Consider the following 13,173-nt stretch of genomic DNA (forward strand, 5'->3'; position numbering starts at 1 on the left):
TGCTAGCCCTCTTAGTCACAGCTTTGCACTGGGAGTTTGTGTTCAATTGGTTATAAACCATGACCCCTAAATTCCTTTAGAGTTTCTGTTTTCCAGGATATACTCCCTCATTTTGTAAGTCTGACCCACAATCCATTGTTCCTCGTATTATCTTTTGCATCTGACTATATTAAATGTTCAAGTGAGTCCAGTTTACTACACAGTCCCAATCCCTTTTATTATTAATGACCTGTCCTTATTTACCACTTCACCAATCTTTGTTTAATCTGCAAACTTTATTTGTAAAGATTCTGTGTTTTCTTCCAGGTCACTGATAGATAGCACTAGGACAAGAGCAGATCCATGCCAGACTACACTAATAGTACCCCCAGCTGATGAGTCCTCATTAGTTATTTTTCAAATGTCAACCAGTTTTTAATCCATTTAGTATGTGCTAAGTTGTATTTGTTTAGTGCTATTTTTTAATCAGAATGCCATTTGACTTAGACTTCTGCAAGTCATGTAGTACTAAGTATATTGTGTCAACACAGTTATCTTTATCAACCAAACATGTTCTCATCTAAAAAATATATAGTTTGCAAAACAATATCAAGTTCATAATTCTATCTTCCCTTTCATCTTGAAATAATTCTTACCCTGTTTCTGAGACCACAAGGAAAATGAAAAATAATAGCATACATTTTTTAAGATCATGTATAGTATATGTAGAAACATTATTTTGATTAAATGCAAAAATCTGTTGCCTTAATTCTTGGAATACTATTTGCTTTATAGCTGTAAATACAACTCCCTAGGCCCCAATCCTGCAAATACACACGTGCTTCATTTGACTTATGGAAATAGTCCCACCAAAGACAACGAGACTACCCACATGCTTAAAGTTAAGCACGTGTATAAATGTTTCCAAGACTGGGGATTCCTATTGTAGATTGTGGATGTATGGTTTTATAAAACAGTATTCAGTCGTTAAACATAATGTTGCATGATTACAAATACTATTAGTATTAGTATCTGGAATATAATTGGAGTAGAGCTAAATGTTTACTCTCGGGGTATTTTGGTTACTGCTGTGTTCCATGGCTATTTTATGACTGATTAATCTAAACAAAGCAAGTAAATATATCTTTCTTTTTAGATAACACTGAGTTAGCACAGGAAGATGCTCTTGAACATCATGGAGGTACTGTAAAAGAAAACTTTTTCCTTTTCATACCATGTGGTTAAAAAGCTACATTTCAGTTGGGGGGGGAGAGGGTGCCTTTCTTCCTACAATTTAAGGACTTCATCAACTTTTTGATGATGCCTTACATTTATATTATAGTTTCCATCCTGCGGGATTCCAAAGCACTTTATAAACCTAACTTGTATGTGATGTAAAACAATGCAGCTGCCCCTGTAATGGGGCCACATGAGTGGAACACTATCTTGCTCAGAACATGCATGTGGGAAAGACAGAAACTTAATTAGCTTAAGTAGCAGGCAACAACTTTATTAACTTAATACTGGGTAAGGGCAATATCTACCCATTGGTAGGGCCCTACCAAATTCACACAGCCTCCAGCATGTAACTTGATCCCAGCTACACAGTAGTGAATACCACTAGCTACCTATTCATGAATTACCCTGCAGAAGAACACCAGCAGATTCTCTAGTCCCAGACTTTCGCCCAGAAATGTGCATATCTTATTGCCCAGCACTCTACTGGACAATGCAAGCTCATAGAAAGTTTCATTTCATCAAAGGAAAATGACATGCACTGGTTTTGTTATCCTATATGTGAATCACTGGAATTTACAAAGCCTGAATTTGGTGCCTAGGCTTCCTATATAATGAATGTGGAGAGACAGGCCCCTCAGAATGGGATTCACAAAAGTCAGTACTCTAGTCAGCTTCTCACCTAACGTAGCCAAAGAAAGATTCCAAGCTGAGATGTGTGCTAAGCTCCTCCCTCTATGTGCCTAAATCTGCGCTACAGGAAGGCACCTCTATCCTCTTGGGAAACCCTCTCTTGGTGTTAGGTGGTTATGCTATTTTAGTGAGAAGGTGGGGTGACAGTGTCCACACTAGGCTAGAGATGAAAAAGAGAGCATGAGAATGACACTGTAGCATGATGTTTGGAGCACTCACCTGGGAAGTGGAAGGCGCAGGATCCAGTCCCTCTGCTCCAATTAATTTTTTTTTCTTTAATTATTTCTCCACAGGGGTGGATAAACGGCTTCAACAGGAAAAACTGGGGAAGCCCCCACATCAGAATATCCCATAGTCAAGAGGCTATGGCACTTACTTGAGAGGTGGCAGATCCCAGTTCAAATCTCTTCTCCCCGCAGGTGAAGAAGGGACTTGAACCAGGGTCTCCCACATCCCAGGAGAGTACTGTAACCACTGAGCTAAAAGTTATGAGGAAGAGCTTCCTCCCCTCCCCTTCCCACAGCATTTTGTGTAAGCTTCTCTATGTGGGCCCAATCCAGTAGGTGAGTTTTCAGCATGCATACCAGATTGGGCACTGCAAGTAAGTTAGTCAGAGGAATGCCTATATTTTCTTGGTTCAGGCATTGCTGTGGAGTTTAGGTGCCTGGACTCATGACATGGGTTGCAATGTGCATGCTCACAGGGAGAAACATAGGCACTTAGGGAAATTTTACTGCAAACACTTAAATGCTAAGTGAGTTTAGGCTCCTGCAGGGTCCCAGGGATAGCTGAGCGGGGATTTGTGAATCCTGTTGGTGCCTGATTCTGGGATTTAGGCACCTGAGGTGGCAGTTAGGCACATAAGTCCTTTTGTGAATCTTGTTCTAAATCGTTAGGGGTATTCAATTTTTAGAATAACATGTTAATTTGTTTGCATTTAAATTGAGCTTTTCTTTTAGTACTTACTGATATTGCATAAATTTGAAATAAATACTCAGTGCCCATCTAATGTACTGGGTACCTTTCCAAAATTTTGAAATTCACATCATCAGCAACACATTAAACCTCAGTATAATAAATAGCCAATTCTTAAAGTTCTAATTGCCATTGCCCAACAGCAAAATAATAATAAAGCCTTTTAGTCAGTTAGCCTCTTCCCTCTCCAAAGACTTCAAAGAAGAAATAGCCCTTGAATTATGTACAAAGGTAGCAAATTTGGCTTGAACAAATAATTGTATAAAACTATCCTGTATATCAGTGATAATTGTCGTGAGTATTTATCTCTGTTTGGGTCAATGTGCTGAAATCTAACTTTGATCTCATCTGGTTGAATGGAAAAATACTTTTTGAACTTTCACTTTGTCAAAATTCTCTTGATTAAAATTTTTAATGAGACATTTATGGGTCCGGTTATATAGTTGTTCCATGTGTGGAATTCCCATTGATTTCAATAAAGGCTCTGTGTGTATGTGGAGCTGCTGCCCAGTCAGGCCCCAAAACTTTACTGGGCAAAGCACTTGAATGTGCTGCATTGACTAGATGAGCTCATTTCCAACTCTAACACCTACACTTAGCAAATGTGCTACATTTTTATGATGCTTTGCTAAATCAGACCTCAGAACTTTTGATTAATATTAATTCTTCTGTTTTTTTAGAACCAAATTATGGAGAAGGGACTGAGACCCAGGATACAGGTAGAGATCTAATACTGTTATATTGGACATGTGGGAAGATATTTCGGCTCTTAAACAAATGTCATTAAGGTGGAGTTAAAGCTGAAAATAAATACCAATTAAATCAAATACTATAATATCTTAGTTTAAATGTGATTGAGCATTATATAATTGTTAGTTAATGCTCCCCAAACAACCTTAATTTCAGCCTACAATCCAGCTATATTACAGTGTGGAATCTGGGTCATGTCAGAAAGTTACAAATACCTTCTGTGGCCTATTCAGTCAGAATATACTTTGGGTTGTGGAAAAGATAGATTATGCTCTTCAGTTAATGGTGGTTATAATGAGACATTAGTTTTGAATAATATTTTGGGGATTATCACCTCCACATATGTTTTTTTAGATAATATCCTCAAAGGATTTTCACTCTTGAGGTCTGACCCAGTGAGAGACAGGTTGGGAACTTCTCTAGCTCCAAGCTTCTTGGGGGGGCTCCCTCGGATAGTTGTGATGTGATAGTTTAGCATTGCTCCCCTCTACCTACTGGTTGTGTGCTGCCCATTGCCACTACCGTAGCCCTAGAACCTTCCGGGCCTTTGCTTATTGACTGCAGTTAGGCAAGGAGCCTACAGGACCTGCAATCAAAATCATCTGGAGCTGTCACTAGTGGCTCTGCTTTGACCCATTGATCCTGCTTTCAGTGCTGGATGTCCTTTGTTGGTGTCTCTACCTTCTTGGCAACACCAATAAGTTAAGTTCGTTTATTTTGTTTGGATGCAGTGTGTTATATTCAGGAATATGAAGCTTCTTTGAGGCCGTTGCACATGAACAGAGGTGATTGAAAAGACTCTGATTCTTTAGCTTTCGAAGGAGACAAATAAGAATAGCCACATTAAAATATATAAAATAGCGAATGTTATAGAGAAGGTAGATCAAGAGCTTCTGTTTTCTCCTTGTTCTTATTTTCTGTCTCAGAACATAAGAAAAAGGAGACCGTCAATTAGATTAAAAGGTGGCAAACTCCTAAAAGGAGTTTTTTTCCCTCACAACATATATAATCAAGTTGTGGAACTCATTGCCACAGAATGTCCTCAAAGCCAAAAATTTAGCAAGTTTCAAAGAGACTGGTGTTTATATGGATAACAGGAATACAGACAGTTAAAGCAGTTAATCAAAACAAATTTTGGAAGAGTTTCTAAGCCTCATGCCTCAAGCTTTAAGCCATGTTAAGTTATGTCAGTGTACAGCAGGGATGGGCAAACTACAGCCCGTGGGCTGTATCCGGCTGCCAGCTGTTTTAATCCAGCCCTCGAGCTCCCACTGGAGAGCAGGGTCTTGGGCTTGCCCTACTCTGGTGCTCCAGCCAGGGAGCAGGGTAGGGGGCTGCTCCACGCGGCTCAAAAGCAGCAGCATGTCCCTCCTCTGGCCGCTATGCGTAGGGGCAGCCAGGGGGCTCCGCTTTGCACACCGCCCCAAGCACCCACCCCGCAGCTCCCATTGGCCAGGAACCGCAGCCAATGGGAGCTGCAGGGGCAGCGCCTGCAGACAGGGCAGCATGCAGCAGAGCTGCCTGGCCATGCCTCCATGTAGGAGCCGGAGTGGGAACATGCTGCTTCCAGGAGCTGCTTGAGGAAAGCACCACCGGGAGCCTGCACCCCCAAGCCACCTCTTCCTGCTCTCCGAACCCCTCGGTCCCAGCCCAGACTACCCTCCTGCTCTTCGAACCCCTCATCCTCAGCCCAGCTCCAGAGCCTGTACCCTCAGCCGGAGCGCCCCTTGCCCTGGCCCAGCCCGGAGCCCTTTCCCACACCCTGAACTCCTCATTTCTAGCCCCACTCCAGAACCCGTGCTCCCAGCCAGAACCCTCACCCCCTTCCACACTCTAACTTTGTGAGCATTCATAGCCTGCCATACAATTTCTATACCAAGATGTGGCCCCTGGGCCAAAAAGTTTGCCCACCCCTGGTGTACAGGCACCGCTGTAATTAAACCACAGTTGTGTGTCCACATTATGCTCCTGATGTCGGTGGAGCTCATCCACCGTAGCAGCTCTTGCATCGACACACAGAACAGTATACCATGGGTAGCTGTCCCACTGTGGAACTGGCCGCAGCATGTTTTGGGAAGGATTTGCAATGCCTCATGTGGGCAGGTTCAGCGTCATATGATGCAGGTTTCCCAATCCCATCGTTCATAGATTCACAGATATTTAGGTCAGAAGGGACCATTATTATCATCTAGTCTGACCTCCTGCACAACGCAGAGCACAGAATTTCACCCACCACTCCTGCAAAAAACCTCACACCTATATCTGTGCTATTGAAGTCCTCAAATCGTAGTTTAAAGACTTCAAGGAGCAGAGAATCCTCCAGCAAGTGACCCTGCCCCATGCTACAGAGGAAGGCGAAAAACTTCCAGGGCCTCTTCCAGTCTGCCCTGGAGGAAAATTCCTTCCCGACCCCAAATATGGCGATCAGCTAAACCCTGAGCATATGGGCAAGATTCATCAGCCAGATACTACAGAAAATTCTTTCCTGGGTAACTCGGATCCCACCCTATCTAATATCCCATCACAGACCATTGGGCCTATTTACCATGAATATTTAATTACCAAAACCATGTTATCCCATCATACCATCTCCTCCATAAACTTATCGAGTTTAATCTTAAAGCCAGATAGATCTTTTGCCCCCACTGCAAAAGGCATGGGCATCCTACTAGATTACCAGCTGCTTTTCAACTGCCATGGTAACCTCCAGCCCAGCCATCTCTGTCAGAAAGCATGGATCCTGCGCTGCTATTTAGTATTGTGCTGTGCATTCTGAACCCAAGGAGGAGCTCCGTGGGAGAGGAGTGCTGTGTGGCTGAAGGAGGCCTTGAAGCAGCATTTTAACACTGAGCCACAGTAATGGGTGCTGCTGTAGTGTGTTGAGCCTGGCATTGTTTCTCGCGCTGTGCTATGAACCTTGTAATGATTGCTATGTGTGCCCAAAAAGTAACGCATTTTAAATCACTTTGGAAAGTAGCACTTGGTAATGTGACCAAACTGACATTGCTGAACAATAACACAAGAAGCCCACAGAAGTGGGGGGGTAGAGCAGGGAGAGGAGTGTGTGAGAGGAACTGTGTGTGTGTGTGTGTCTGTGAGAAAGACAGACACACACACACACAATGTGTGTTGGGGGAGGGGGGTGAAAGAGTCTGTGTGTCAGCATGGTGTGTCTCTTAAGACAGGGGACTCAGCCATGCAGTCTGCCTGCCGCTGCAGCCCTAGTGTTGCAGAGAGCAGGATTCCCCCAACACTATGTTTGGCTGTCATTGTGTTTTAAACTCCCATGAGTAGAGTGCTTGGGTCCTGCTGCAACCTTGGAAGATACCTGGATCGGGGGGCTGTAGGGAGAGTCTTATGATTCTCTCCCCCTGCCTCCCTACAGTGATTTCTCCCCACAGACCCCGCCTCAGACCCACAGCCTCAGTAGAAGCAGCACCTCCCCTGTAGTACAGAAAAAAGCGCATTTGCGAGGTGCAGCCAGCTTGGCAGATGCTACGTGAGCTCTCCAGCTGAGCAAACAGGAAGAGCAATTTCAAAACTTCCTGGGGCTTTAAAAAGGGAGGGGTGCATAGCTGTGTAGCTGGCTGCAGGAGAGTAGAGTTCAAAATAGTGACCAGAGTGGTAACGGTGGGCATTGTGGTATACCTGCTTGAGGTCAGTTATGGCAATGTAAGGAATTCAGTGTTTACACTGGTGCTGCGTCATGTCGCAATGCCTCTCATCAGGATGGTTTTATTATGTTTACATATCAGGCGAGTTAAATCAGCAGGAGGAGCATTGTAGTGTGTAGACCTCTACTGTTTTGTCGACAAAAGCTGCCTTTTGTCAGAAAAACTGTGTTGTGTAGACAAGGCCTAACTATAAAGGGATTCAGAGGCAACGTGATGTTAGAGACAGATGATCCCACAGCTGCCTAATGCAAGATATCTTGCACCTTCTGAAGCTTCTGGTGCTGGCACAGGAGACTGAATATGGGATTAGAATATGGACCACTGGTCTGATCCACTAGGGCAATTCTTACCTACCTATAAAAGTAATAGGAAAAAACAATAGACAGAATTAAGGGGGAAAAGAATTGGTTCACGGGTAGAGCAAGACAGCTCCAGAGAAGAGAAAAAGAGTAATAGTGGAAAAAAGTAAAGAGCAAAGTTAACAACATTTAGGTTAGTAACCCTAATACGTTTATGCTGGATTTTATTTTACAGAAAAACCTATTAGTCCGTGTTTTTTGTATGACTGCACTTGTGTAAATAACTGTAAGATAAAATTATAACCCCTTAGTGTATGCAGAATTGGAGACTGGAAAAACAGAAGAAACTGCAGGTAAACTACTTTGGGATAGTAACCTTTAAATATAAGTAAATCTCCTCAACATCAAAATAAAGAGAAAACAACCCCAACTGCCACCCTATTTCTGCGAGAGGCAAAGGAGATTGATTGATTTTTTTTTTTTTTAACTGCTGCACAGGTAACTTAAAATTCCCTATCTGAAAAATTTATTATTTTTCAAGTAACATCTAAAGTTGCTATAGGTGAAAGATTAGAGAGAGTAGTTAATTTTTCTCTTTGTATCAAAAAATTGTTTTTGGTTCATTTACAAGAACCTGTATATAGGTAGCTTCACTGTTCTGCCCGCCTAATCAATTGTTTCCCCCTATTTGTGTAGAGTGGGAGAAAGAGAACCATTTTAAAAAGTAGGAAAATGTGATTTTTGAATCTATGAAATTTGGCAGGGAGATTCCAGGACGTGTAATATCTGAAACTACTTTTCATAGAATCATAGAATATAAGGGTTGGAAGGGACCCCAGAAGGTCATCTAGTCCAACCCCCTGCTCGAAGCAGGACCAATTCCCAGTTAAATCATCCCAGCCAGGGCTTTGTCAAGCCTGACCTTAAAAACCTCTAAGGAAGGAGATTCTACCACCTCCCTAGGTAACGCATTCCAGTGTTTCACCACCCTCTTAGTGAAAAAGTTTTTCCTAATATCCAATCTAAACCTCCCCCACTGCAGCTTGAGACCATTACTCCTCGTTCTGTCATCTGCTACCATTGAGAACAGTCTAGAGCCATCCTCTTTGGAACCCCCTTTCAGGTAGTTGAAAGCAGCTATCAAATCCCCCCTCATTCTTCTCTTCTGCAGGCTAAACAATCCCAGCTCCCTCAGCCTCTCCTCATAAGTCATGTGTTCCAGACCCCTAATCATTTTTGTTGCCCTTCGCTGGACTCTCTCCAATTTATCCACATCCTTCTTGAAGTGTGGGACCCAAAACTGGACACAGTACTCCAGATGAGGCCTCACCAATGTCGAATAGAGGGGAACGATCACGTCCCTCGATCTGCTCGCTATGCCCCTACTTATACATCCCAAAATGCCATTGGCCTTCTTGGCAACAAGGGCACACTGCTGACTCATATCCAGCTTCTCGTCCACTGTCACCCCTAGGTCCTTTTCCGCAGAACTGCTGCCTAGCCATTCGGTCCCTAGTCTGTAGCTGTGCATTGGGTTCTTCCGTCCTAAGTGCAGGACCCTGCACTTATCCTTATTGAACCTCATCAGATTTCTTTTGGCCCAATCCTCCAATTTGTCTAGGTCCTTCTGTATCCTATCCCTCCCCTCCAGCGTATCTACCACTCCTCCCAGTTTAGTATCATCCGCAAATTTGCTGAGAGTGCAATCCACACCATCCTCCAGATCATTTATGAAGATATTGAACAAAACCGGCCCCAGGACCGACCCTTGGGGCACTCCACTTAATACCGGCTGCCAACTAGACATGGAGCCATTGATAACTACCCGTTGAGCCCGACAATCTAGCCAGCTTTCTATCCACCTTGTAGTGCATTCTTCCAGCCCATACTTCCTTAACTTGCTGACAAGAATACTGTGGGAGACCGTGTCAAAAGCTTTGCTAAAGTCAAGAAACAATACATCCACTGCTTTCCCTTCATCCACAGAACCAGTAATCTCATCATAGAAGGCAATTAGATTAGTCAGGCATGACCTTCCCTTGGTGAATCCATGCTGGCTGTTCCTGATCACTTTCCTCTCATGCAAGTGCTTCAGGATTGATTCTTTGAGGACCTGCTCCATGATTTTTCCAGGGACTGAGGTGAGGCTGACTGGCCTGTAGTTCCCAGGATCCTCCTTCTTCCCTTTTTTAAAGATTGGCACTACATTAGCCTTTTTCCAGTCATCTGGGACTTCCCCCGTTCGCCACGAGTTTTCAAAGATAATGGCCAATGGCTCTGCAATCACAGCCGCCAATTCCTTCAGCACTCTCGGATGCAACTTGTCTGGCCCCATGGACTTGTGCACATCCAGCTTTTCTAAATAGTCCCTAACCACCTCTATCTCCACAGAGGGCTGGCCATCTCTTCCCCATTTTGCGATGCCCAGCGCAGCAGTCTGGGAGCTGACCTTGTTAGTGAAAACAGAGGCAAAAAAAGCATTGAGTACATTAGCTTTTTTAACACATTGAAATTGACAGGATTTCAAGCTAGCATCCCCTTGTAAATTAGATTGTAAATAACAACTTGCTTATGAAGTCTGCATTTGTTTAGTAAAGGTAATTTTAAAGAATGTTGTTCTCATGTATCATTTGAATGTATCCCCATTTCAGGTAAAGAGCCTGTAAATGAAGACTACTACGAAGAAAGCATACAAGGTGAAAATAAATACATTTGTTAGTTGTTTACATTACATTAATTATGCAACAGTGTTTTATTATATTATATTTATTATAGTGTATTATTTTTAGGATTTCATACACAGAAGGTTCCTAAATGTTATGAAAATTGGGGCCTACATCATATTGGCATGGTCACTTTCTCAGTCCTTGTCAGGAATTTTAGCCTCCTTAAAACGAAGCATGATTTAAATTAAGCCCCACTGTGGTAGACTAAGTCTACTGTTCTGGGTAATGGAAGCCTGTTCTAGATGATGATTTGTTTGTGGTTATCTTTCAACAAAATCATGTACTTGTTTCCATTTTTATAGAGTAATTAGAAATTTCTTAATATTGTAGAACATTATTCCTTCCTTAAAAGAACCTTTTTTTAGGCATTTCACATTTTATAAATGTTCTCTTGACGCTTAGCAATGATGTTGGCCCAAAAGAATAAGTTTGAAGCTAAGAAATGTTGTTCCCAACAGAACCAGCTGCTGATGCTGAAAAGAAAGATGAAAGTGAGTATAAGCTGTTCTCATCTCTCTGAAAGGAGGGCTTAAAGTTTATTTTTCTAAAGTTACTCTATCTTAATACAACTTTAAGACACTTGTTAAAACATGTACTTGACTGAGATTTTTCCTGTTGCATACAGTAGTTTTAAACAGCTAATTTCCTTTGGAGTGTAAAATTTAAAAAATATAAAAGCAGGTTTTCTTTCCCCCCAGGTTATAACAAAATGTTTATTAATATTTTTACTGCTTACTGCCTCTTGTGAATCTCAGATACTGAATGTGGTATCTGAACTCCACGGTTGTCCAAATCTATTTGTGGTCTTGTTGTTCCTTAACCTTTTTATACTTCAGTTTCTTCAGTATCTTTGGACTTGACTAAATTAGGTTCTGCTTCTGCATGTTGTTTCTTTAACTCCTGTGTAAGCAATGGAAACAGAAAGTACTCAGAGCCTTGCAGGAACAGACCAGTTCACTCCAATAGGACTTACTCGCATGCCTAAAGTTGCTCATCGGAGTATCTGTTTGCAGAATTGGGGCCTTAGGCTTTGTCTGTCATGAGGGTTTCCCCTGAATTCAGCTATTGATGGGCAGTGACTAGAGTAGCTGAACCAATCAAGCCTCCAGGGGTAGAAAAGATAAAATGATGTACAGTAAGTCACAATTTTCACTGGTGCCGCATACCTGGTTCAAGTAAGACTAAGCTCGACTGGTGCAAATAGTCTGTGTGTCAAAGGGTGACCACCACCTGCCCCCGCCTCAGGGTGGCCCTGCAATCCCCCTGCCTCGATTTCCCTCTTCCATGCACTGGCTGTTCCCCCTCTTCCGAAAGGCCCATCATCCTCCCCCATTCTCCACCATATTTGATAAGATGGCTCCTGCCTGGGGTGCTCTCCAGTTGCAGGTCACAGTATGATAGACCTGTCTGCCTCAATTTCCCCTTTCTCCCAGAGTCCCTAATAACTCCATACATATTGTCCACATGTAAATAGCCCTTTGCAGGGTTAATTTATTACAAAAGTTCCACAACAAAAGACCAATATTCCCCACCACAGTATGTGAAATATTTCAAGTCCCACTAATCCATGAACCCTGGCAACTTTCATCATGCTCCTGCTCTCTGGCATTCGCTGGTAAAGTATAAATTGAGCCTTAGTTTGTCTTAGTAAACATGTCCACTAACTTTAGTGCAGCTAAAATTGAAAAATCAAACACATAAGTCAGGAAATCAAAAAGTGTTGGCTCCTATAGCAATGTTAACTCTGCCATGTAGTACAGTTTCTATACAACACAGTTGTTACTAATGGTTTTGGGAAACTTCTAACATTTTGACATTTTCTTATTTGAAATTGACTTAAATTTTTTCATCTGGAACGCACGCTTAGAGGATGGATGGTCCACTGGTTGAGGTGCTTGCTTGGGAGTCGGACACAAACTTCACAGAATTTTCCTTATCTCAGTTCTTTTCCTGTGAGGTTTTCCATGGGAGGGGTAATATGAGCCTTAGAAATTAGCCTTCGCTTTGTTTTGTTGAAAGTTTAACAAGTGTAGAACTTACTTTAGGTATTGCTACAAATATGCTGTCTTCTTAGCTGCAGGGGCGCTTCCAGAACCAGTAAATGAAGATACAGAGCCAGGTATATGTTTTCTAAGTATAATCTTAAATGTCTGCTATATGCATTTTTTTGAAGTATTTGACCCTAAAACAGCTAATTTTTTTTGTTTTATTTTTGTAAACCTTGAACTCTAGGTGAAATTCCTGAGGACGTGGAAATTAATAAAAAGCAATCAGGTATGAATATTTGTTTTGTAAAAGTATTTATTTTCATATTCAAATTGCCATATCTGTCAGTTAAATGTAAAACAAAGGGATATAATTAATTAATGTTTCCTACACTGGATTACAAGAAATATTGAGGTTTTAGATCTCCCAATAGAAAATGTTAATTTTGCCCACTGACACATCAACTGTTAAATAAATGTTTTAATTACTTGCAGAAAGTATTTGCATTTGATTTAAGAAATTGAATGTATGGACTCTTAATTTTGAAAGCAGTGTTGTTGTCGCCATGTTGGTCCCAGAATATTAGAGACACAAGTTGGGTGAGGTAATATCTTTTATTGGGCCAACGTCTGTTGGTGAGAGACAGAGAAGCTTTAAGTTGGTCCAGTAAAAGATATTACCTCCCCAATCTTCTCTCTTTATTTTGACGACTATTTGAAAAGATTTAAGTTTTGAAAACCTTTAAATTTGTGGCTTTGGTGTTGCTAGCTACTTTCTTGTTGGGCCGAACTTAATACAAAAGCAACTTAATATGTCAGCTCACTGTGAGAAAAATCTTACAAGCCTTACTCTGTC

The 13,173-nt window shown here is 41.9% G+C and overlaps 1 protein-coding gene across 16 annotated transcripts in view; it reads left to right on the plus strand.

The window, feature by feature from the left end:
- ASPH (aspartate beta-hydroxylase) overlaps positions 1–13,173 on the plus strand; it is a 201,194-nt gene that overhangs the window by 86,081 nt on the left and 101,940 nt on the right. For 11 of the 16 annotated variants that reach the window (XM_075125190.1, XM_075125179.1, XM_075125180.1 and 8 more), the window contains 7 exons: positions 1,136–1,180; positions 3,564–3,602; positions 7,918–7,959; positions 10,258–10,302; positions 10,791–10,823; positions 12,407–12,451; positions 12,565–12,606. In XM_075125190.1, the coding sequence (XP_074981291.1) occupies positions 1,136–1,180; positions 3,564–3,602; positions 7,918–7,959; positions 10,258–10,302; positions 10,791–10,823; positions 12,407–12,451; positions 12,565–12,606 (291 nt within the window). The remainder of the gene's footprint in view (positions 1–1,135; positions 1,181–3,563; positions 3,603–7,917; positions 7,960–10,257; positions 10,303–10,790; positions 10,824–12,406; positions 12,452–12,564; positions 12,607–13,173) is intronic. The other 5 variants (XM_075125174.1, XM_075125175.1, XM_075125178.1 and 2 more) reach the window with 5 other exon arrangements.

Source organism: Caretta caretta, chromosome 2, assembly GCF_965140235.1.
Source record: "Caretta caretta isolate rCarCar2 chromosome 2, rCarCar1.hap1, whole genome shotgun sequence".
Taxonomy (NCBI): domain Eukaryota; kingdom Metazoa; phylum Chordata; order Testudines; family Cheloniidae; genus Caretta; species Caretta caretta.